The sequence below is a fragment of the Seriola aureovittata genome, chromosome 24 (genome assembly GCF_021018895.1).
Source record: "Seriola aureovittata isolate HTS-2021-v1 ecotype China chromosome 24, ASM2101889v1, whole genome shotgun sequence".
Taxonomy (NCBI): domain Eukaryota; kingdom Metazoa; phylum Chordata; class Actinopteri; order Carangiformes; family Carangidae; genus Seriola; species Seriola aureovittata.
Genome location: NC_079387.1, coordinates 11,221,779 through 11,246,836, shown reverse-complemented (window position 1 = coordinate 11,246,836; position 25,058 = coordinate 11,221,779). Strand labels below are relative to the sequence as shown.

The window sequence follows — 25,058 nt, the reverse complement described above, 5'->3', positions numbered from 1 at the left end:
TTTCATTCAGATGGTGACAGATAGTGCGAGCTGACACTGTTGTACCCTGTGTCTGCAGGTCAGTTTGAATTTCTTCAAACTTTATCATTGCAATCTTTCATCAATTTTCCTCTTCCATCCACATCCAGGGAGGTTAGCTGCAGTGCCATGGGTTGTAAACTTCTTGATGACATTGTGCACAGTAGACACAGGAACATTAAGATCTCTGGAGATGGACTTGTAGCCTTGAGATTGTCCATGCTTTTCCACAATTTTGGTTCTCAAATCCTCAGACAATTCTTTGCTCTTCTTTCTTTTCTCCATGCTCAGTGTGGTACACACAGACACATAACACAAAGGTTGAGTCAACTTTTCTCCATTTAAACTGGTTGCCAGTGTGATTTCTATATTGCTGGCACCTGTTACTTGCCATAGATGAGTTTAAATACAAATTAAAGGAGCATCACATGCTTGAAATCATATTATTTCTTATAATTTTGAAAAGATGCCAATCATTTTGTCCAGTCCATTTTTGGAGTTCTGTGTAGAATTATGTCTAATAATTTGTGTTGTTCCAGTGCAAACAAAAGAAATAAACATGTGAATAGCAAAGCATTTTTAATTTCAACAATTTTCAGGAAGAAATGATGCATTATCTGAAAGAAGTGCACAGGTGTCAATATTTTTGGCCATGACTGTATGAACAAGTCGAGCCAGCCACTACAAACAATATTTGGAATAATTATAAATTATGTGCTATGAATCCTAAGATGTAAACCTTCTTTACTGGTCATTGTGTTGTTGCAATGCTGCTTGTTATTCATCTGAAGTTAGTTTTAAACCAGTTGCTGCCCTGCAAAGTTTGTCACAACAAGGCATCTGTTGTTAAAGTCATAGTTTCGGGAAAGAGGATGGGAGGGGCGAGGGGGCGGTGAGGAGTAGCTAACAGTGTGAATTTGTTAAGAGTCTTACTCCATTCTCTTGTTGGTGAAAAAGTTAGATACAGCTACCTATACTAAATATACTTTCAGAATCTCCTGCCATGTGCCAACCTACACTAAAATCTAACCTGAAGAAGAAGTTCCAGTGTGTGTTTGAGGGGATCTCTAAAGCAGGAAACCCGACCCTTCTGAACCAGATCTACACAGAGCTCTACATCACAGAGGGAGGGACTGGAGAGGTCAACGATCAACATGAGGTCAGACAGATTGAAACAGCATCCAGGAAACCAGTCAGACCAGAAACAACCATCAGACAAGAAGACATCTTTAAAGCCTCACCTGGAAGAGAAGGACCAATCAGAACAGTGATGACACTGGGAGTGGCTGGCATTGGGAAAACAGTCTTAACACAGAAGTTCACTCTGGACTGGGCTGAAGACAAAGCCAACCAGGACATACAGTTCACATTTCCATTCACCTTCAGAGAGCTGAACGTGGTGAAAGAAAGAAAGTTCAGCTTGGTGGAACTTGTTCATCACTTCTTTACTGAAACCAAAGAAGCAGGAATCTGTAGGTTTGATCGGTTCCAGGTCGTGTTCATCTTTGACGGTCTGGATGAGTGTAGACTTCCTCTGGACTTCCACAACACTGAGATCCTGACTGATGTTACAGAGTCCACCTCAGTGGACGTGCTGCTGACAAACCTCATCAGGGGGAAGCTGCTTCCCTCTGCTCGCCTCTGGATAACCACACGGCCTGCAGCAGCCAATCAGATCCCTCCTGAGTGTGTTGACGTGGTGACAGAGGTCAGAGGGTTCACTGATCCACAGAAGGAGGAGTACTTCAGGAAGCGGATCAGAGATGAGGAGCAGGCCAGCAGCATCATCTCCCACATCAAGACATCACGAAGCCTCCACATCATGTGCCACATCCCAGTCTTCTGCTGGATCACTGCTACAGTTCTGGAGGAGGTGTTGAAAACCAGAGAGGGAGGAGAGCTGCCCAAGACCCTGACTGAGATGTACATCCACTTCCTGGTGGTTCAGTCCAAACTGAAGAAGGTCAAGTATGATGGAGGATCTGAGACAGATCCACACTGGAGTCCAGAGAGCAGGAAGATGATTGAGTCTCTGGGAAAACTGGCTTTTGAGCAGCTGCAGAAAGGAAACCTGATCTTCTATGAATCAGACCTGACAGAGTGTGGCATCGATATCAGAGCAGCCTCAGTGTACTCAGGAGTGTTCACACAGATCTTTAAAGAGGAGAGAGGCCTGTACCAGGACAAGGTGTTCTGCTTCGTCCATCTGAGTGTTCAGGAGTTTCTGGCTGCTCTTCATGTCCATGTGACCTTCATCAACTCTGGACTCAATCTGATGTCAGAAGAACAATCAACCTCCCAGAAGTCTGAACCAAAACGAGACGATTCTGCAGAGACAAACTTCTACCGGAGAGCTGTGGACGAGGCCTTACAGAGTCCAGACGGACACCTGGACTTGTTCCTTCGCTTCCTCCTGGGTCTGTCGCTTCAGACCAATCAGACTCACTTACAAGGTCTGATGTCAAAGACAGGAAATGACTCACAGACCAATCAGGAAACAGTCCACTATATCAAGAAGAAGATCGAAGAGACTCCCTCTGCAGAGAAAAGCATCAACCTGTTCCACTGTCTGAATGAACTGAATGATCGTTCTCTAGTGGAGCAGATCCAACAGTCCCTGAGATCAGGACGTCTCTCCACAGATAAACTGTCTCCTGCTCAATGGTCAGCTCTGGTCTTCATCTTACTGTCCTCAGAAGAAGATCTGGATGTGTTTGACCTGAAGAAATACTCTGCTTCAGAGGAGGCTCTTCTGAAGCTGCTGCCAGTGGTCAAAGCCTCTAACAAAGCTGTGTAAGTGTAGAGAGAGTTCATTTATTCATCATTATATAAAGACACTTCTGTCTTTTCAACAGGAGAGAAAATAACTTCCTTTCTTCTTTAATTCCTCATGATCATCTCTTCAGACTGAGTGGCTGTAACCTCTCAGAGAGAAGCTGTGAAGCTCTGTCCTCAGTCCTCAGCTCCCAGTCCTCTAGTCTGAGACACCTGGACCTGAGTAACAACGACCTGCAGGACTCAGGAGTGAAGCTGTTGTCTGCTGGACTGGAGAGTCCACTCTGTACACTGGAGACTCTCAGGTCAGGATCCATCAACCTATTTATCTGAGGACAATTTAACAGAGCACCAGGTGTTGACAGAGGGTTCCTGTGTGTTGTTTTGTGTGTTCAGTCTGTCAGGATGTCTGGTCACAGAGGAAGGCTGTGCTTCTCTGGCCTCAGCTCTGAGCTCCAACCCCTCCCACCTGAGAGAGCTGGACCTGAGCTACAATCATCCAGGAGACTCAGGACTGAAGCTTCTGTCTGCTGGACTGGAGGATCCAGACTGGAGACTGGACACTCTCAGGTATGTAGAGGCCTGCTGCAGACACACACACTGACTGATAGAGGAGGAAGAGCTGAAACAGTTTCTGTGTCACAGCTGATGACAGATCTGTACAGAAGAGCTTTGACTTCAACAACAACAACAACAACAGAGGAGTTTTCTCCTGATGACTTCAGTGTCTCATTATGACTCACTGTGTCATATTTAGAGATCTGTCAGTTGTGAATCCAGCTGTTGTCAGCTGTGTCTGTGACCTGAGTCTCTACAGATGTTTTGATCAGACTTTATTTCAGGCTGTATCAGGAAACATTTTAGCTGCAGCTGCTTTAACTGCTCCTGAACCAACAGAGTGTTTTCACCAGAACAGTCCAAAGACTGTAGAGACGTGTTCAGTGTTGACACACCAACAATAATAAAACCATGCACACTGATCACAGACATTCATGTCCCAGTGTCTCCAACCAAGGAGGAAATCAGAGACAATTCAATCAGGTCACATCATCATGTCTTTGTCTTCTCAAACATTGATGATCAATAATCAATGTGGTCAATGTACATCCATACACACAAGCCTCCATCTGAACACAGTAATCAAACAGTCTGTGTATGAGAGCCATGTAATGTCCATGTGTGCATGCTGACAGAGAACGTGCTGGTCTGACCCCCCTCCTCCTTTCAGGGCGGAGCCTGATGGAGTCCGATGGTTGACACCAGGTCTGAGGAAGTGTAAGTGTGTTTTTAATGTGATTGATGAAAACAAAGCAGCACATTCAACCATCTTCAAACTGTCACATCACTGATGTCAGGAGTCATCATCAAACTGTCAGTAACTGATCAGATGATCAATAACTGCAGCTGTGTCTTGTTCTCTCCATCAGATTCCTGTGAACTCACAATCGACACAAACACAGTGAACAGAAGGATCAAACTGTCTGACAACAACAGGAAGGTGACACGTGTGGAGGAGGATCAGTCATATCCTGATCATCCAGACAGATTTGACCACTGGCCTCAGCTGCTGTGTTCAACTGGTCTGACTGGTCGTTGTTACTGGGAGGTCAAGTGCAGAGGAGGGGTTAATGTATCAGTGAGTTACAGAGGAATCAGAAGGAAAGGAAACAGAGAGGAGTGTGTGTTCGGAAGGAACGATCAGTCCTGGAGACTGTTCTGCTCTGATGATGGTTACCCTGTCTCTCACAATGATAGAGGAATATTTATCTCCTCCTCCTCCTCCTCCTCCTCCTCTGTCTCTGACAGAGTAGCAGTGTATGTGGACTATCCTGGTGGCTCTCTCTCCTTCTACAGAGTCTCCTCTAACAAACTGATCCACCTCCACACCTTCAACACCACCTTCACTGAACCTCTGTATCCTGGGTTTGGGTTCTGGCACTTGTCTAGTCCTGGTTCCTCAGTGTCTCTGTGTTGAATGAAGCAGAGACAGAAACGTTCTCACTGTTGAACGGATAGTTCAGTCTCTACATGTCTGTCTCTTTCACTCACACACTAGTTTTCAGATTCACGGATTAAGAAATCAGTAACGTTTTTGATGAATAATCTATCTATCTATCTTCTTGTCTTTTCACAATAAAAGCATCACTGCTAATCTTTGTGTTGTGTCTGAATCTGAGGACAACTGAGTCGATTCTGTTCAAACTAAAACATTTTCACAGTTTGTTTGAAAAGTCTGAGAAAAGACAAAGACAGTCAATGAAAATGTTGTTGAGGCTCTCAGTGTTGAAGGTTTACATTCAGAGAAAAGAATGAAAGTTTTGAGGTTGTTGGTTCAATCCTGAGACAGAGATTTAATGTTAAAAGCCAAAGTCCAGAGGAAAGACTGGAAGTCTCCAAGAGAAGAACTGGTTTTTGTTTCTGTCCCAGTCTCTCAAGTTGTTGAAGACTTGTCTAAAGGTTAGAAGTCATAGGTTTTAATCCTCAGTGACTCAATGAAGTTTGAAGTCCAACACTAAAAGTTGAGAACTCAAAATCTCTCTCAACCTCAAAGTGTTGAGACATTTAGAGGTTTTGTGTTTGATAATTAGCATGTCAGAGAGTCCAACATCCAGAGGAAAGACTGACAAGCTTTTAGAAAAGGCCAATTATCTAAAGCGCATGTCTTTGGACTGTGGGAGGAAGCCGGAGCACCTGGAGGAAACCCACGCACAACATGCTGATGCTGCACAGAAAGGCCACTGCACCACCGTGCTGCCCTGCTGATCTTTAACATGCACATGATTTTCCTGGCAGTTACTCTGCATGATGAGTACTTTTACTTTGATACTTTCACTACATGTTACTGATAGTACTTTTGGACTTATACTCAGGTAAAATTATAAAGCAGGATTTTCACTTGTAGTGGAGTGTATTTACTTCTTAACAACTTTTTCTCTTAATTAGGATTTTAAATGTATTTATTGTGTTTGTTTTGGACAACAGCACAAAAACAACTATTAGGATCAACTCTACCTGATAGATTTGAGAACACTTATCCATCTCTGTAAATAATCTGACAATAAAGCATTTCAGCTGCTCTGGTAGGTGATTATATGGATGATTATTTACGGTGCAAACAGAAAAGCTGTCTGTCCAAACATATTTAGTGTCTCCAAACAAAGTCAAACTACAACTTTACATGTTCTTAAATTCTTCTGCGCAGTAACTTTGCTTATCTTTATTTTGCACCTGATTTTCCTGGCAGTTATTGACGATCCTCCACCCTTCACACACACACACAGACCCTTCTGGTTGTTGCCATGTTGAACTTTAGTTTCACTTTGAACAAACATGATGTCGCAGATGTTTTTCTCCTCTGAAGGTAATGTGAGCAGTTTTTAATATTTTACTCGTTAAGACCTGTCGTTACCTGAGTCACAGTAGAAGTATTGATGTTGATATTTAGAGTAGAAGCAAAGTTACACTAGAAGGATAATTCTGCTTTTTAACTAAATACATTTCCTAATATCATATATATATAATGCAATTTAAAGATTCTCCTTTGCAAGTTATAATCCTGTATCCAAAGTATTACTTGTGCTTTATTATTCTATACTAATATATGTGTCATTATTACACTTGTGTTAACATGTAAAGAGCATTTTAATATTCCTTTTAATATAAACATTTACACGTTTTGTTTATAACGTCTGTGCCGTCTTGCTGATTTGAATTGATGTGGGAACTAAATACTTCTTTGCTTCTTGAGCTCCAGATCTTATCAAGAGTTTCATCAGTTTGGACTCCAGGTATTAATTACAGGTAAGATAGAGACAGTGTGCAGTTAGTCCTCTTCTAACTAATTCATTCAAATGTATCACTGACCTCTTGTGAACTATAGTGTCATTTAATATTTCTGTCTGAGGGATTTCTCTGAATCTTAATTAGATCATAATATTTCTGTGTGTGTTTTGTTGACAGACCTGTGAGTAAAGAGACTGACTCACCTCCCATCAGCCTCTTTCTGCTGATTTCTGTAGTTGTGAATCACGTCACTGCAGCTTCATGACGCCATCTAGTGGACGGATGGTAGAAGTACAGCAGCTGATGGCAGCTTCCTCTGCCTCACGCTGATATGAAACAGAGAAGAAGAGCCAATCAGTGGAGGAGCAGCTGGAGAAATGATGTACATTTGAGTCGATGTGCAGATGAATGATGTGTGTTTCTCTCCACATGAAGGTAGAAAGTGTGTGTGAGCTGATGTGGATGTGAACTCAGCAGCATGGATCAGTGTGAGGACAGAGAGGAGGGAGCCCCTCCCTCTAAAACCACTCTGTGTGGGGAACATGAGAGAAAGACCAGAGCTCAGAGGTGAGATGAGGATCTCTAACTGTCCATGACTCACATCACTGCTCCATCATTATTCACACTCAAAGCTTTGTGTGTGTTAGAGACACACCACACTCTGCTGGACCTGGACCTGGACCTGGACCTGGATGTAGACGTAGACCTGGACCTGGACCTGGACCTGGACCTGGACCTGGACCTGCATCCAGCTATGTGTCCATGAAGAGTGAATTCAGACAATCTGTTGATGGAAGGTCAGAATTTAAAACAGTCAGAAAGACATTTCTTACTAAAAGTCAGTTGTTGTGTTTATTTAAAGATTGAAGATATTTTTCATCAGTTTTTTATTCAACATGCACATTTATCAGTTCTGTTTTTGTTTCAGGATCCAGCAGCAGAGACCAGACTCTCCTGAACCCAGCTGTCTGTCTTTAAAGAGCGACGGGTCGAAGGGCTGGTTCATTGACTTTAAAGGGCGACGTCCATCAGCTGATCAGATGTAAGCTGTAACTGACAGTGAGACTCAGGTTATTGTAGAAAAGAACTAGTTTGTACGACGTGTTGTTGGACCTGGTCTGAAATCAAAGTGTTTGTGTCTGTTGTGAACGTCCTCACTGGAAGGTGGAGGTAAAACAGTGGAGGCTTGGTGAGAGCTGTTGGGACTAAAGCAAACACCGAGCTGAAAGCTACAAAGCAGTTTGTCGACGTAAACTCAAATGTAACCTGAAGAAGTTCCAGTTTGTGTTTGAGGGGATCTCTAAAGCAGGAAACCCAACCCTTCTGAAGCAGATCTACACAGAGCTCTACATCACAGAGGGAGGGACTGGAGAGGTCAATGATGAACATGACAACCACTCTGTGGATCCATCTTCTGTTTCATGTCAACTTTTCTCTCCTTCTTTCTACATTTCTGCTCTTTTCTCTGACATCTGTCATTTCACATCCTGCTGGTCCTCACTTGTCCTGTAGTTGCCTCAGTGTGTTCCCACCATCTCCAGTCACCTGATCCCTTCATCCAGCAAATAGAGGAAATAGTTTGGGTGTTGAAGACGTCAGTTGATGGATTATTAGTCGTCAGGTTTCTCAGCGTGTCAGAGTCGGAGCAGGAAGCTGCTGCAGGTTAAATATTAAAGATAATAAAGTCATATAAAGGTGCAGCAGCTGATCTTTGAGCGGAGCTGCAGGTTCAGACTGGTTCATAAGTGTTTCACTCTGACAGCAGCCTGCACACACAGAGGACTGGTGAAGGACAACAAGCAGAGGATTTCAGCTCATGGTTTTCTTCACAGACCTGGTCCAGACCCCAGAGAGAGTGAAGAATCTGAGTAAGTGGACCTTTGATTGATTTCAGTCTCTGACGTTTGCTCTTCATCACAGACGAGCTGCTGTTTGTTTGTTGGTGTGTTGACGTGGAGAACAGAAGAAGAAGAATGACTCCACAGCTCTTTCATTCTTTCATTCATACATCGTCTTTCTCTTGTTTCTGAAGGTTTCATTTGCTTTGTAAAGTGTCCTTGGGTGTTTAGAGAGGGGCTTATAAATACAATGTACTATTATTATTATTATTATTATTATTATTATTGTTATTATTAAAGTTCATCCAACAACAGACACTTGAGAATCCAGCTCAGTCCACAAGTAGATCTTTCCTGATGAGACACAAGTCAAATCAGACTGAAGACTAAGTGTGTGTGCGTGTGTGTGTGTGTGTGTGTGTGTGTGTGTGTGTGTGTGTGTGTGTGTGTGTGTCACACTCTACACTTCACATTAGAACTGATTCAGTTTGATCCTTGAAGCTCGTTTGTTTTTTATTGTGACTGTTTTTATTTGAACGTTGAACAGACTCATAATAAAACTCTGAACCAGAGTCCTGATATCGGATCCTGATCTAGATGCTGGACTTTGATCTGATAACAAGTTGTTTTATGAAGGATCATGATTCATGTTTAATTGGGGCAATGACTGTGGTTACCATGGTTACACACAGAGTGATCTGAATGAATAGTCTCTAACAGAAACCAGTGAGCGCCCCCTGGTGGCTCCTGTCAGTCTACAGGGATCCTGGAGGATGGATTGATGCTGGATGTGAAGGGTTAACAGGAGTCTCACTGTTGCCTTCAGTGCAACTTTTCATTTACATTTATTTTATATTTTTAATTACATTTTACCTAATTAAAAAACAAGGTGACATTTACATGAAGCATATTTTTATATTATGTTTCTAAACGTATTGAAATAGAAGAAATAAGCACTAAACACAGAAATCATCATATTAAAAGCCTGTAAAACACAGTTATACATCAGCTACGACTGACACACTGACTCTGTCTGGAACAGGAGCTTTGCAGCTTCACAGTGATCAGAGAAAGTGTCAGAGTGAAGTTTGTAAAGATTTGTCCAGAAACGCTGAAACATTAAAATTATAATGAGTCAGAGCTGTAACTGTAAAGTCCAGACATGTCCGCCATGTTGAGTCGATGTTTTCAGGAGAAGCAGAGTTAGTTGATGAACACAGAGTCGTTATTACTGTGTAGCTCCACTTACTGATGACTGGAGGCAGCTTTTCCCGCCTGAATCATCCTGTGGAGGAGATGAGCTGCTGCTCTCCTGCTGTCTGAGCGTCATGACGCCATCTAGTGGACGGATGGTAGAAGTGCAGCAGCTGATGGCAGCTTCCTCTTCCTCACACTGATATGAAACAGAGAAGAAGAGCCAATCAGTGGAGGAGCAGCTGGAGAAATGATGTACATTTGAGTTGATGTGCAGATGAATGATGTGTGTTTCTCTCCACATGAAGGTAGAAAGTGTGTGTGAGCTGATGTGGATGTGAACTCAGCAGCATGGATCAGTGTGAGGACAGAGAGGAGGGAGCCCCTCCCTCTAAAACCACTCTGTGTGGGGAACATGAGAGAAAGACCAGAGCTCAGAGGTGAGATGAGGATCTCTAACTGTCCATGACTCACATCACTGCTCCATCATTATTCACACTCAAAGCTCTGTGTGTGTTAGAGACACACCACACTCTGCTGGACCTGGACCTGGACCTGGACCTGGACCGGGACCGGGACCTGGACCTGGACCTGGATCCAGTTGTGTGTCCATGAAGAGTGAATTCAGACAATCTGTTGATGGAAGGTCAGAATTTAAAACAGTCAGAAAGACATTTCTCACTAAAAGTCAGTTATTGTGTTTATTTAAAGATTGAAGATGTTTTCAATCAGTTTTTATTCAACACGCACATTTATCAGTTCTGTTTTTGTTTCAGGATCCAGCAGAAGAGACCAGACTCTCCTGAACCCAGCTGTCTGTCTTTAAAGAGCGACATGTCAAAGGGCAGGTTCATTAACTTTAAAGGGCGACGTCCATCAGCTGATCAGATGTAAGCTGTAACTGACAGTGAGACTCAGGTTATTGTAGAAAAGAACTAGTTTGTACGACGTGTTGTTGGACCTGGTCTGAAATCAAAGTGTTTGTGTCTGTTGTGAACGTCCTCACTGGAAGGTGGAGGTAAAACAGTGGAGGCTTGGTGAGAGCTGTTGGGACTAAAGCAAACACCGAGCTGAAAGCTACAAACAGCTGCAGACTGAGCTGTTGATTCTCAGTGGGATCAGCAGGACTAGTAAACCTTTACCGCTACAGGGAGTCGTCTGATTGGCTGTCACATCCAAATGTGACTTCATGGACCTTCAGCTTGTCTCTGTCTCTGTGTGGACAGACATAATGTGAGCTCATTCTTCATGATTCCTCCACAGAGTGGACCAGGAGAGCTCAGAGGTTCCCAGGTCTCAGTCTGCCCAGCAGCATCAAACACAGCTGGACTCCATATTTATGGTCTGTACATGTACAACAACTACTGTTCCATCTGTTGTGTTCACAATAATCTCCATGCTGCACTTTCAGACCAGTGGACTGTCAGTCTGTCCAACATGGATCTGATGTTTGATGCTGTCATTCATATAGTTTTCTGTTCCAGCTGCTGGAGGAGAACATGGTCACTTTTGTGAAGAACGAGCTGAAGAAGATGAAGAAGCTTCTGAGTCCAGATTACCCAGAATGCTCAGGGAGTCAGAGGGAGGATGAGGAGGTGTTGGACGGTGAGGATGAAGAGCAGAGGAGCAGCAGAGAGGCATTTGTGAAGATCGCAGTGAACTTCCTGAGGAGAATGAAGCAGGAGGAGCTGGCTGACTGTCTGCAGAGCAGTAAGAGGATTTCTCTAAAGATTCAACATGATGGAGAAATGAGACATTTACTGACATCAACACATTCCTCAGGGGAAAAATTATCATATTTTTTCTTCATGAATAAGTAAATATTTAATTTCTTGTCTGTTTGTTCAGGACAATAATTTAATGATGCAATTTAATCTAAACAGTGCCCAGTTTTGAGGCTCTGATGATGGATAACTGGTGAAGGGGCAGAGACATCTCCTCCAAAGAAAACCACATGTTTATCAACTACAACATGGGTGTCCAAAGTTTTTTTTAGTGAGGGCCAAATACAGAAAAATAAACAAAGGGCCGGGCCACACACTAGAGGTGACATATTGACACATGAATACTGTGTGTATTTCTAACTCACCTATAATGTGTAGAACATTGCACTCAGTGGGAGCAGTGGTGCTGTCCTTTGGATTGAAGGATGGCCGACATGTCAGGAGAAAGTTTGGTGGTTGAGACACGAAGGACTTCACAGAGATGGCTATCAGTCATTCTGGATCTCAGTCTGCTTTTGTTCTGATTTAACAAAGAAAATGTTTGTTCACATATGTATGTTGAGCCGAACAGGCTCATCATTCTTTTTGCATGGCGTCTCATCAGAGGAAACTTGGCAGACTTGGCTTAGAAGTCAGGGAGGGAGAGAAGCTGATGTTGACTCTTCAGAGAATCATCACATTGCATTTCAATCAGTTCTAACTGCAGAGTCTCTTCCACTTCTTCTGCATCCACCAGGAAGGGGGTCGAGAACAGCTTGATTTGTTTTTCAATGACAGAAAAATCTTGGAAACGCTGGTTGAATTCTGTCACGAGAGATGCAATCACAGACACATATTTCTCCTTTTTAGCAGAAAGGTCGGCCTTTGGAAAAGCAGACTTGTTTTCAGACAGCGCAGGGATGTGTGCAGCATTAAAGCTTCGTAGTTGTCTCAAACAGGCGGAGCTTCACACAAGGGCTTTCATGTGCGCATACAGGTGTGGCACCAGCTGTTCTTTGCCTTGTAGGTTCTTGTTCAGTGTATTCAGATGATGAGTAAGATCAACTAAAAATGCCAGGTCTGCCAGTCACAGAGGGTCACTTCAGTTCATGAAGAGGTCGGCCCTTCTCTTTCAAAAACTGGTCGATTTCTGATCTCAGCGAATAAAACCGCTGCAGCACGGATGAGCCAGCGCACATCAGAGTGGTAGAGTACATTCCCGTATTCAGCATCCACATCAGAGAGGAAAGCTTGAAATTCTCTGTGGTACAGTCCTCTAGCTCAAATTATGTCGACAGTTTTAACAACAGTGTTCATCACATCGCCCAGTTGGACAGTCTTGGCACACAGTGCTTCTTGGTGGATTATACAGTGCGTCCTAACAGCCTGACCTCCGCTCTCTTTTACCTTGGCGCACACCATCGATGCCATTCCTTTGCGCTCGCCCGTCATGGCAGGAGCTCCATCCGTTGTTACTCCACAGAGCTTGTCCCATTTAAGCCCCATCTTTTCAAATGCCTCTGACACAGCTTCAAAAATATCTCTACCCGTTGTTTTGCCTTTTAGGCTCATCATATCAAGCAGCTCCTCCGTACAGCAAAAATTATCATCTACTCCCCGCAAAAAAATGAACAGCTGCACGGTGTCTGTGGCATCTGTGCTCTCATCGCATGCTATCGAGTAAAAATCAAAAGCACAAGTTTGGTCTCTCAGCTGAAGTTTCAAGTTAGCTGACAAGTCCTCGACTCTCCGCACCACTGTGTTTCTGGATAAGCTCACGTTGTTGAAATCCTGCACTTTTTCCAGGCACATTATTTCTGTGACTTTGATGAGGCACTGCTTTATGAAATCACCGTCTGAGAACGGTTTGCCGTGCTGGGCAATAAGTTTAGCGACTTCATAGCTTGCTGTTGTGGCGTTTTCCTGTATTTTGTTTGCACGAAAAAAAAAACTGTTGTTGAGCTTGCAAGCTAGCTGCCATTTTCTTGACTTTCTGTGTTCGTTCGGCACCGGTGTACGATGTGTAGCTCTGATGTTTGGTCTCATAGTGCCTGCGGGCATTATACTCTTTCATCACAGAAACATCTTCATTGCAAATCAAACAGACACACTTTCCGTTGATTTCTTTGAAGAAATATTCATTTTCCCACCGTGTTTGAAATCTTCTACACTCACTTGCTATTTTGCGTTTCTTGTGTGCTGCCATTTGTTTTGACTCGCGGTAAAAGTTTTTCTTTGCTTAATTTTGTTTAGTGGAGAAGCACCGTTTCCGTGGCTGATTCCATCTAGTGTTGAAACTGAGAAGTGCAACGGAGTTGAGCTCAAGCTTCTTGTGCGGGTCATATTCAATTATATTTTAAGAATTTGCTGCGGGCCAATAAAAACTGGACCGCAGGCCATAGTTTGGACACCCCTGAACTACAACATTGAAGGCAACTTTTTATTATAATATTGATCATGACACAGATTTGTCTCTTCTTTGCCTACGAAGAAAATTGACTCTCTCATCTTGACTCCTCTTCCTCTCCTCTCTCTCCCAGCTCCACCTCACTGTCCTCAGGCCCTCCTCCGTCCCCTTGATGGTACCAAGAGGACGGGTGGACCATCACTCCCTTAATGCACAAAATTTACTGTCCCTCTAAAAATAAACACAGCACAGGCTTCCCCTAATCATGATCAGTCAGCTACCGAATCATACGCAAACCAATTATAGTTACAAGTGTTACATGCTACACCCCCATTGCATTCATGTTGTGAAGCTAAATTAGCTTAACTGCTAGCATTATGCTATCTCCTCTTCAAAATAAATATAACCAAATCAAGCAGCCACTACAAACAATGTTTGGAATAATTGTAATCTATGTGCTATAAATCCCAATCTGTAAACTTCTTTACTGGTCATTCTGTTTTTGCAATGCTGCCATAGAGCAGCAAATTGTTATTCTTCTAATGCTAGTTTTGGATCAGTGGCTGCCCTGCAAAGTTGTGTTAAGTAGTGTTGTTAGTGTCGTCGTGTCAGGAAACAGGATGGGAGGGGCAAGGGGGCGGTAAGGAGTAGCTAACAGTGTGACTTTGTTTAGAGTCTTACTCCATTCTCTTGTTGGTGAAAAAGTTAGATACAGCGACTTTCAGAAAGTATACTTTTGTGTTCTTTCAGAATCTCCTGCTATGTGCCGACAGAGACTCAAATCTAACCTGAAGAAGAAGTTCCAGTGTGTGTTTGAGGAAATCTCTAAAGCAGGAAACCCAACCCTTCTGAAGCAGATCTACACAGAGCTCTACATCACAGAGGGAGGGACTGGAGAGGTCAATGATGAACATGAAGTCAGACAGATTGAAACAGCATCCAGGAAACCAGTAAGACCAGAAACAACCATCAGACAAGAAGACATCTTTAAAGCCTCACCTGGAAGAGACGGACCAATCAGAACAGTGATGACACTGGGAGTGGCTGGCATCGGGAAAACAGTCTTAACACAGAAGTTCACTCTGGACTGGGCTGAAGACAAAGCCAACCAGGACATACAGTTCACATTTCCATTCACCTTCAGAGAGCTGAATGTGCTGAAAGAGAGAAAGTTCAGCTTGGTGGAACTTGTTCATCACTTCTTTACTGAAACCAAAGAAGCAGGAATCTGCAGGTTTGATCAGTTCCAGGTCGTGTTCATCTTTGACGGTCTGGATGAGTGTAGACTTCCTCTGGACTTCCACAACACTGAGATCCTGACTGATGTTACAGAGTCCACCTCAGTGGACGTGCTGCTGACAAACCTCATCAGGGGGAAGCTGCTTCCCTCTGCTCGCCTCTGGATAACCACACGACCTGCAGCAGCCAATCAGATCCCTCCTGAGTGTGTTGACGTGGTGACAGAGGTCAGGGGGTTCACTGACCCACAGAAGGAGCAGTACTTCAGGAAGCGGATCAGAGATGAGGAGCAGGCCAGCAGGATCATCTCCCACATCAAGACATCACGAAGCCTCCACATCATGTGCCACATCCCAGTCTTCTGCTGGATCACTGCTACAGTTCTGGAGGAGGTGTTGAGAACCAGAGAGGGAGGAGAGCTGCCCAAGACCCTGACTCAGATGTACATCCACTTCCTGGTGGTTCAGACCAAACTGAAGAAGGTCAAGTATGATGGAGGTTCTGAGACAGATCCACACTGGAGTCCAGAGAGCAGGGAGATGATTGAGTCTCTGGGAAAACTGGCTTTTGAGCAGCTGCAGAAAGGAAACCTGATCTTCTATGAATCAGACCTGACAGAGTGTGGCATCGATATCAGAGCAGCCTCAGTGTACTCAGGAGTGTTCACACAGATCTTTAAAGAGGAGAGAGGCCTGTACCAGGACAAGGTGTTCTGCTTCGTCCATCTGAGTGTTCAGGAGTTTCTGGCTGCTCTTCATGTCCATCTGACCTTCATCAACTCTGGAGTCAATCTGATGTCAGAAGAACAATCAACCTCCAAGAAGTCTAAAAGAAGAAAGGCCAAATCTGCACAGACAAACTTCTACCAGAGAGCTGTGGACGAGGCCTTACAGAGTCCAGACGGACACCTGGACTTGTTCCTCCGCTTCCTCCTGGGTCTTTCACTGCAGACCAATCAGACTCTCCTACAAGGTCTGATGTCACAGACAGGAAGTGACTCACAGACCAATCAAGAAAAAGTCCAGTACATCAAGAGGAAGATCGAACAGACTCCCTCTGCAGAGAAAAGCATCAACCTGTTCCACTGTCTGAATGAACTGAATGATCGTTCTCTAGTGGAGCAGATCCAACAGTCCCTGAGATCAGGAAGTCTCTCCACAGATAAACTGTCTCCTGCTCAATGGTCAGCTCTGGTCTTCATCTTACTGTCCTCAGAAGAACATCTGGACGTGTTTGACCTGAAGAAATACTCTGCTTCAGAGGAGGCTCTTCTGAAGCTGCTGCCACTGATCAAAGTCTCTAACAAAGCTGTGTAAGTGTAGAGAGAGTTGATGTATTCATCATTATATAAAGACACTTCTTTCTTTTCAACAGGAGAGAAAATAACTTCCTTTCTTCTTTAATTCCTCATGATCATCTCTTCAGACTGAGTGGCTGTAACCTCTCAGAGAGAAGCTGTGAAGCTCTGTCCTCAGTCCTCAGCTCCCAGTCCTCTAGTCTGAGACACCTGGACCTGAGTAACAACGACCTGCAGGATTCAGGAGTGAAGCTGTTGTCTGCTGGACTGGAGAGTCCACTCTGTACACTGGAGACTCTCAGGTCAGGATCCATCAACCTGTTTATTTGATGACAGTTTAACAGAGCAGCAGGTGTTGACAGAGGGTTCCTGTGTGTTGTTTTGTGTGTTCAGTCTGTCAGGATGTCTGGTCACAGAGGAAGGCTGTGCTTCTCTGGCCTCAGCTCTGAGCTCCAACCCCTCCCACCTGAGAGAGCTGGACCTGAGCTACAATCATCCAGGAGACTCAGGACTGAAGCTTCTGTCTGCTGGACTGGAGGATCCAGACTGGAGACTGGACACTCTCAGGTATGTAGAGGCCTGCTGCAGACACACACACTGTCTGATAGAGGAGGGACTTTATGCAGGTGCAGACTTTACTATTAGACAAGGTGATGAAGTATCTTCTCCATGTCTCCTCCCTGCTCTGTATCATTAAAAATGAAGACTCCACTTCCTGTTTCTCTGTGATCAATGTACATCCATAGATACAAGCCTCCATCTGAACACAGTAATCAAACAGTCTGTGTATGAGAGCCATGTAATGTCCATGTGTGCATGCTGACAGAGAACGTGCTGGTCTGACCCCCCTCCTCCTTTCAGGGCGGAGCCTGGTGGAGTCCGATGGTTGACACCAGGTCTGAGGAAGTGTAAGTGTGTTTTTAATGTGATTGATGAAAACAAAGCAACACATTCAACCATCTTCAAACTGTCAATAACTGATCAGATGATCAATAACTGCAGCTGTGTCTTGTTCTCTCCATCAGATTCCTGTGAACTCACAATCGACACAAACACAGTGAACAGACAGATCAAACTGTCTCACAACAACAGGAAGATGAGACATGTGGAAGAGGATCAGTCATATCCTGATCATCCAGGCAGATATGACCCATGGCCTCAGCTGATGTGTTCAACTAGTCTGACTGGTCGCTGTTACTGGGAGGTCGAGTGGAGCGGAAATGTTGAGATATCAGTGAGTTACAGAGGAATCAGCAGGAGAGGAAACAGAGACGAGTGTAGGTTTGGAGAGAACAATCAGTCCTGGAGTCTGAAAATCTCTGATGCTCTTGGTAATTCTGTCTATCACAATAAAACAAAAACATCTATCTCCTCCTCTGTCTCTGACAGAGTAGCAGTGTATGTGAACTGTCCTGCTGGCTCTCTGTCCTTCTACAGAGTCTCCTCTAACAAACTGATCCACCTCCACACTTTCAACACCACCTTCACTGAACCTCTGTATCCTGGGTTTGGGTTCTGGCCCTTGTGCTTGCCTGGTTCCTCATTGTCTCTGTGTTGAATGTAGCAGAGAGAGAAACGTTCTAATTGTTGAACAGATAGTTCAGTCTCTACAAGTCCGTCCGAAAATTATCTTTGTAACGATACACTGAACATAACGAATCACTAAGTTTCATTTATTTAGTACTTCCTGTCTTATTGTGAAATCACTAACATGTCCTGTCATTTCAGTCCAATCACCCTCACCTGGTCCCCACTTACTACCTGCCCCTGCTCTTCCGTGTCAGTAGACCCTGTATATGTACTAGAGTTTCCTTTGTTCCTGTGTCTGATTGTCATTGTCATTGTTGTGCGTGCTTTTCTCATGGTTTTCCTCGTGTGATCGATCATGTAATTGCCTAAGTCTGCCTTTTGTAGACTGGTAACAAATTTGTATTACTGCAGTGTATAAGAGCACATTACATAACGTACAAAGTAGTGTAGCAAAGTAATAATAAAGTATATTGGTTATTATCCATAAAGTTTGCTGTTGGAATCTGACAAAATTATAACAGCGTACTATTACATATATTCATGTTATACTGCATCTATATCTCGTATACCCACGATACATTTTGAATTTGCTTGTAACACAAACAAATGTACACTTGAGTTTCACTAATCAAGCAGCCATATACTTAAAGTGTATAAAGTACTCTTGAAGTTGTTTCATTTTACACATAAAAGTTCACTGAATACACTTCAATTTAATTAAAACTAAAGTATAGTTGGTATAATCAGCTGTTCAAAAATATTGTACTTTAAGTTAACTAATCATTAACATGCTTGAAGTATACTGGTCCTTAGTTCCGCTACTAAAACTTAATTCTACTTAAACTCTACTTAAAGACAGAGGCGACGATTATTACAGGAGAAAAATGTTGACTTTCACTTTGTGAAGATTCTGGCAGTGATGTTCTTTTCTTTTCACAATAAAAGTGAATATCAGTGTTTGGTCTTTCTCTGAATCTTAATACAACTGAGACTCTCAGTGTTGAAGGTTTATGTCCAGAGCAAGGACTCAAAAGTTCTAAGAAATTAGGTTTACAGTGTCTTTGCAAAAAATCGTGAGGTGGTCGATGACTCTCTAGAAATTTTGAGGTTGTTGGTTCAATCCTGAGACAGATTTTTAATGTTGAAAGCCAATATCTAGAGGAAAGACTGGAAGTCTCCAAGAGAAGAACTGGTTTTTGTTTTTGTCCCAGTCTCTCAAGCTGTTGAAGACTTGTCTAAAGGTTAGAGGTCATGGGTTTTAATCCTCAGTGACTCGATGAAGTTTGAAGTCCAACACTAAAAGTTGAGAAATCAAAATCTCTCTCAACCTTAAAGTGTTGAGACATTTAGGGGTTGTGTGTTTGATAATTAGCATGTCAGAGAGTCCAACATCCGGAGGAAAGACTGACAAGCTTTTAGAAAAGGCCAATTATCTAAAGCGCATGTCTTTGGACTGTGGGAGGAAGCTGGAGCACCTGGAGGAAACCCACGCACAACATGCTGATTCTGCACAGAAAGGCCACTGCACCACCGTGATACATGTAGGTTGAAACATGTAGGTTGAAACACAGTCATTAACTGAAACAGAAACAGCTGTGTAGGAGGCTTAAAACTGGGTGAGGAACAGCCAAACTCTGCTACCAAGGTGAGGTTGTGGAAGACAGTTTCATGTCACAGGTCATACACCGTGGCAAGACTGAGCACAGCAACAAGACACAAGCTAGTTATACTGCATCAGCGAGGTCTCTCCCGGACAAAGATTTCAAAGCAGACTGGGGTTTCAAGATGTGCTGTTCAAGCTCTTTTGAAGAAGCACAAAGAAACGAGCAACATTGAGGATCGTAGACGCAGTGGACGGCCAAGGAAACTTAGTGCAGCGGATGAAAAACACATTGAGCTCATTTCCATTAGAAATCAGAAGATGTCCAGCGGTGACATTGGCTGAGAACTGGCAGAAACCAGTGGGACCCAGGTACACCCGTCTACTGTCCGGAGAAGTCTGGCCAGAAGTGGTCTTCATGGAAGAGCTGCAGCTAAAGAGCCATACCTCCGACATGGAAACGAGGCCAAGCCACTCAACTATGCACGAAAACATAGGAACTGGGGAGCAGAAAAATGGCAGCAGGTGCTCTGGACTGATGAGTCAAAATTTGAAATATTTGGCTGTAGCAGAGGGCAGTTTGTTTGCCGAAGGGCTGGAGAGCGGTACGATAATGAATACATTTATTCTGCAGCAGGACAACAACCCCAAACATACAGCCAATGTCATTAAGAATTATCCTCAGTGTAAAGAAGAACAAGAAGTCCTGGAAGTGATGGTATGGCCCCCACAGAGGCCTGATCTCAACATCATCCACTCTGTCTGGGATTACGTGAAGACACACAAAGATTTGAGGAAGCCTACATCCTCCTAGAAGAATTGATGCTGTTTTGAAGGCAAAGGGTGGTCACACCAAATATTCATTTGATTTAGATTTCTCTTCTGTTCATCACTGCATTTTGTTAATTGATGAAAATCAACTATTAACGCTTCCATTTTTGAAAGCTTTCTTAATTTACAGCATTAATTCACACCTGCTTAAAACTTTTGCACAGTACTGTATATATATATATATATATATATTACTACAATTTAGAAATTCTCTGTTGCAAGTTATAATCCTGTATCAAAAGTATTAATTGTGCTTTATTATTCTATGCTTAGATACGTATTGTTATTACACTTGTGTTAACATGTAAAGAGCATTTTAATATTCTTTTCAATATAAACTTTTACAAACGTTTTGTTTATAACGTGTGTGTCGTCTTGCTTCTTTGAAGTGATGTGGGAACTAAATACTTCTTTGCTTGTTGAGCTCCAGATCTTATTAAGAGTTTGATCAGTTTGGATTCCAGGTATTAATTACAGTAAGATAGAGACAGTGTGCAGTTAGTCCTCGTCTAACTAATTAATTCAAATTAATCACTGAGCTCTTGTGACCTATAGTGTCTTTTAATATTTCTGGCTGAGGGATTTCTCTGAATCTTAATTAGATCATAATATTTCTGTGTGGGATATGTGTGTTTTGTTGACAGACCTGTGAGTAAAGAGACTGACTCACCTCCCATCAGCCTCTTTCTGTTGATTTCTGTAGTTGTGAATCACTTCACTGCAGCTTCATGACGCCATCTAGTGGACGGATGGTAGAAGTGCAGCAGCTGATGGCAGCTTCCTCTGCCTCACACTGATATGAAACAGAGAAGAAGAGCCAATCAGTGGAGGAGCAGCTGGAGAAATGATGTACATTTGAGTTGATGTGCAGATGAATGATGTGTGTTTCTCTCCACATGAAGGTAGAAAGTGTGTGTGAGCTGATGTGGATGTGAACTCAGCAGCATGGATCAGTGTGAGGACAGAGAGGAGGGAGCCCCTCCCTCTAAAACCACTCTGTGTGGGGAACATGAGAGAAAGACCAGAGCTCAGAGGTGAGATGAGGATCTCTAACTGTCCATGACTCACATCACTGCTCCATCATTATTCACACTCAAAGCTCTGTGTGTGTTAGAGACACACCACACTCTGCTGGACCTGGACCTGGACCTGGACCTGGACCTGGACCTGGATCCAGCTGTGTGTCCATGAAGAGTGAATTCAGACAATCTGTTGATGGAAGGTCAGAATTTAAAACAGTCAGAAAGACATTTCTCACTAAAAGTCAGTTGTTGTGTTTATTTAAAGATTGAAGATATTTTTCATCAGTTTTTATTCAACATGCACATTTATCAGTTCTGTCTTTGTTTCAGGATCCAGCAGAAGAGACCAGACTCTCCTGAATCCAGCTGTCTGTCTTTAAAGAGTGACATGTCAAAGGAGTTTGTCATTCACTTTAAAGGGCGACATCCATCAGCTGATCAGATGTAAGCTGTAACTGACAGTAAGACTCAGGTTATTGTAGAAAAGAACTAGTTTGTACGACGTGTTGTTGGACCTGGTCTGAAATCAAAGTGTTTGTGTCTGTTGTGAACGTCCTCACTGGAAGGTGGAGGTAAAACAGTGGAGGCTTGGTGAGAGCTGTTGGGACTAAAGCAAACACCGAGCTGAAAGCTACAAAGCAGTTTGTCGACGTAAACTCAAATGTAACCTGAAGAAGTTCCAGTTTGTGTTTGAGGGGATCTCTAAAGCAGGAAACCCAACCCTTCTGAAGCAGATCTACACAGAGCTCTACATCACAGAGGGAGGGACTGGAGAGGTCAATGATGAACATGACAACCACTCTGTGGATCCATCTTCTGTTTCATGTCAACCTTTCTCTCCTTCTTTCTACATTTCTGCTCTTTTCTCTGACATCTGTCATTTCACATCCTGCTGGTCCTCACTTGTCCTGTAGTTCCCTCAGTGTGTTCCCACCATCTCCAGTCACCTGATCCCTTCATCCAGCAAATAGAGGAAATAGTTTGGGTGTTGAAGACGTCAGTTGATGGATTATTAGTTGTCAGGTTTCTCAGCGTGTCAGAGTCGGAGCAGGAAGCTGCTGCAGGTTAAATATTAAAGATAATAAAGTCATATAAAGGTGCAGCAGCTGATGTTTGAGCGGAGCTGCAGGTTCAGACTGGTTCATAAGTGTTTCACTCTGACAGCAGCCTGCACACACAGAGGACTGGTGAAGGACAACAAGCAGAGGATTTCAGCTCATGGTTTTCTTCACAGACCTGGTCCAGACCCCAGAGAGAGTGAAGAATCTGAGTAAGTGGACCTTTGATTGATTTCAGTCTCTGATGTTTGCTCTTCATCACAGACGAGCTGCTGTTTGTTTGTTGGTGTGTTGACGTGGAGAACAGAAGAAGAAGAATGACTCCACAGCTCTTTCATTCTTTCATTCATACATCGTCTTTCTCTTGTTTCTGAAGGTTTCATTTGCTTTGTAAAGTGTCTTTGGGTGTTTAGAGAGGGGCTTATAAATACAATGTATTATTATTATTATTATTATTATTATTATTGTTATTATTAAAGTTCATCCAACAACAGACACTTGAGAATCCAGCTCAGTCCACAAGTAGATCTTTCCTGATGAGACACAAGTCAAATCAGACTGAAGACTAAGTGTGTGTGTGTGTGTGTGTGTGTGTGTGTGTGTGTCACACTCTACACTTCACATTAGAACTGATACAGTTTGATCCTTGAAGCTCGTTTGTTTTTTATTGTGACTGTTTTTATTTGAACGTTGAACAGACTCATAATAAAACTCTGAACCAGAGTCCTGATATCAGATCCTGATCTAGATGCTGGACTTTGATCTGATAACAAGTTGTTTTATGAAGGATCATGATTCATGTTAAATTGGGGCAATGACTGTGGTTACCATGGTTACACACAGAGTGATCTGAATGAAGAGTCTCTAACAGAAACCAGTGAGCGCCCCCTGGTGGCTCCTGTCAGTCTACAGGGATCCTGGAGGATGGATTGATGGTGGATGTGAAGGGTTAACAGGAGTCTCACTGTTGCCTTCAGTGCAGCTTTTGTTTCAACTTATTTATTTTAGATTTTTAATTACATTTTACCTCATTAAAAAACAAGGTGACATTTACATGAAGCATATTTTTATATTATGTTTTGAGACGTATTGCAATAGAAGAAATAAGCACTAAACATAGAAATCATCATATTAAAAGCCTGTAAAACACAGTTATACGTCAGCTACGACTGACACACTGACTCTGTCTGGAACAGGAGCTTTGCAGCTTCACAGTGATCAGAGAAATTGTCAGAGTGAAGTTTGTATAGATTTGTCCAGAAACACTGAAACATTAAAATTATAATGAGTCAGAGCTGTAACTGTAAAGTCCAGACATGTCCGCCATGTTGAGTCGATGTTTTCAGGAGAAGCAGAGTTAGTTGATGAACACAGAGTCGTTATTACTGTGTAGCTCCACTTACTGATGACTGGAGGCAGCTTTTCCCGCCTGAATCATCCTGTGGAGGAGATGAGCTGCTGCTCTCCTGCTGTCTGAGCTTCATGACGCCATCTAGTGGACGGATGGTAGAAGTGCAGCAGCTGATGGCAGCTTCCTCTGCCTCACACTGATATGAAACAGAGAAGAAGAGCCAATCAGTGGAGGAGCAGCTGGAGAAATGATGTACATTTGAGTTGATGTGCAGATGAATGATGTGTGTTTCTCTCCACATGAAGGTAGAAAGTGTGTGTGAGCTGATGTGGATGTGAACTCAGCAGCATGGATCAGTGTGAGGACAGAGAGGAGGGAGCCCCTCCCTCTAAAACCACTCTGTGTGGGGAACATGAGAGAAAGACCAGAGCTCAGAGGTGAGATGAGGATCTCTAACTGTCCATGACTCACATCACTGCTCCATCATTATTCACACTCAAAGCTCTGTGTGTGTTAGGGTTAGAGACACACCACACTCTGCTGGACCTGGACCTGGACCTGGACCTGGACCTGGACCTGTTGCAAAGAGGTAGGCTGTAACTCACATGATAATATTGCTGATGTTTAAATGGCTGTGTATCCAGAGGTTTATTAATGTGTTTATTTACAGCATCGTTCTTCTTCTTGTTTATATTCTCATATCTGAAAGCTGTGCAGTATAACCAGTCTTTAACTGCAGAACTCAATTTAACATTTCCTCCACACACAGTCTGACTGTTGAACCCTCTGTTCCTGTTGTCAGACGACTGAGTATAAAACGTGGTTCATCTCAATTCCTTTAAATCCTCGTTTCCCTCTTGCATCTCTTCCCTGCGTCTTCGTCCCTCCGCCTGAAGACATGAGAGATGATGAAGGAAAAGATGTGAGGAGAGAGGAGACGAGGAGACATGATTTTAGAGAAATGAGACGTCCTTCTCTTTGAACCTTCATCTCCTCTGACAGCGGCTCAGCTGGATCAGCTGTCAGCTACATGTGCATGAACCATTTCTCATGACTGTTTTCATGTTGTTTTCACATTGATCCACTGAACTGCATGTTCAACAGGTTTTCTGTTCAGTGGTGAAAGAACACACTTATCCTGGTTTCTTAACTGTATCCACAATAGACTGTTTGACTGTGTTCTGGAAACACTTCAGATTAAATCCTGTGTCTTTCAGGAGGAAACTGGAAGAACCTGGATCCACCTGTGTGTCCATGAAGAGTGACGGGTCCATGGATCGTCCTCTTCAAGTCAGAAGATCAAGAAGGTCAGAATTTAAATCTGACAGAAAGACTCATTTAAATTCAGTTGTTGTGTTCAAGAAGCTATTGAAGATGTTTTTCATCAGTTTTTATTCAACATGCACATTTAT

General features: G+C 43.1%; 2 protein-coding genes across 2 annotated transcripts in view; both read left to right on the top strand.

Moving 5' to 3' along the window:
* Positions 1-25,058, top strand: part of LOC130165652 (uncharacterized) — a 37,317-nt gene that overhangs the window by 6,277 nt on the left and 5,982 nt on the right. The window contains 10 exon segments of the mRNA XM_056371100.1: positions 1,011-2,811; positions 2,925-3,098; positions 3,190-3,363; positions 4,022-4,068; positions 4,221-4,761; positions 10,835-10,901; positions 11,093-11,203; positions 23,980-24,083; positions 24,164-24,235; positions 24,864-24,953. Coding sequence (XP_056227075.1) covers positions 1,011-2,811; positions 2,925-3,098; positions 3,190-3,363; positions 4,022-4,068; positions 4,221-4,761; positions 10,835-10,901; positions 11,093-11,203; positions 23,980-24,083; positions 24,164-24,235; positions 24,864-24,953 — 3,181 coding nt within the window.
* On the top strand, positions 16,418-18,741 carry LOC130165455 (stonustoxin subunit beta-like). Its single transcript, XM_056370765.1, has 4 exons — positions 16,418-16,556; positions 16,648-16,821; positions 17,081-17,162; positions 17,280-18,741. Exons 2-4 carry the CDS (start codon positions 16,657-16,659, stop codon positions 17,810-17,812), a joined length of 780 nt encoding a protein of 259 aa, XP_056226740.1. The 5' UTR covers positions 16,418-16,556; positions 16,648-16,656; the 3' UTR covers positions 17,813-18,741.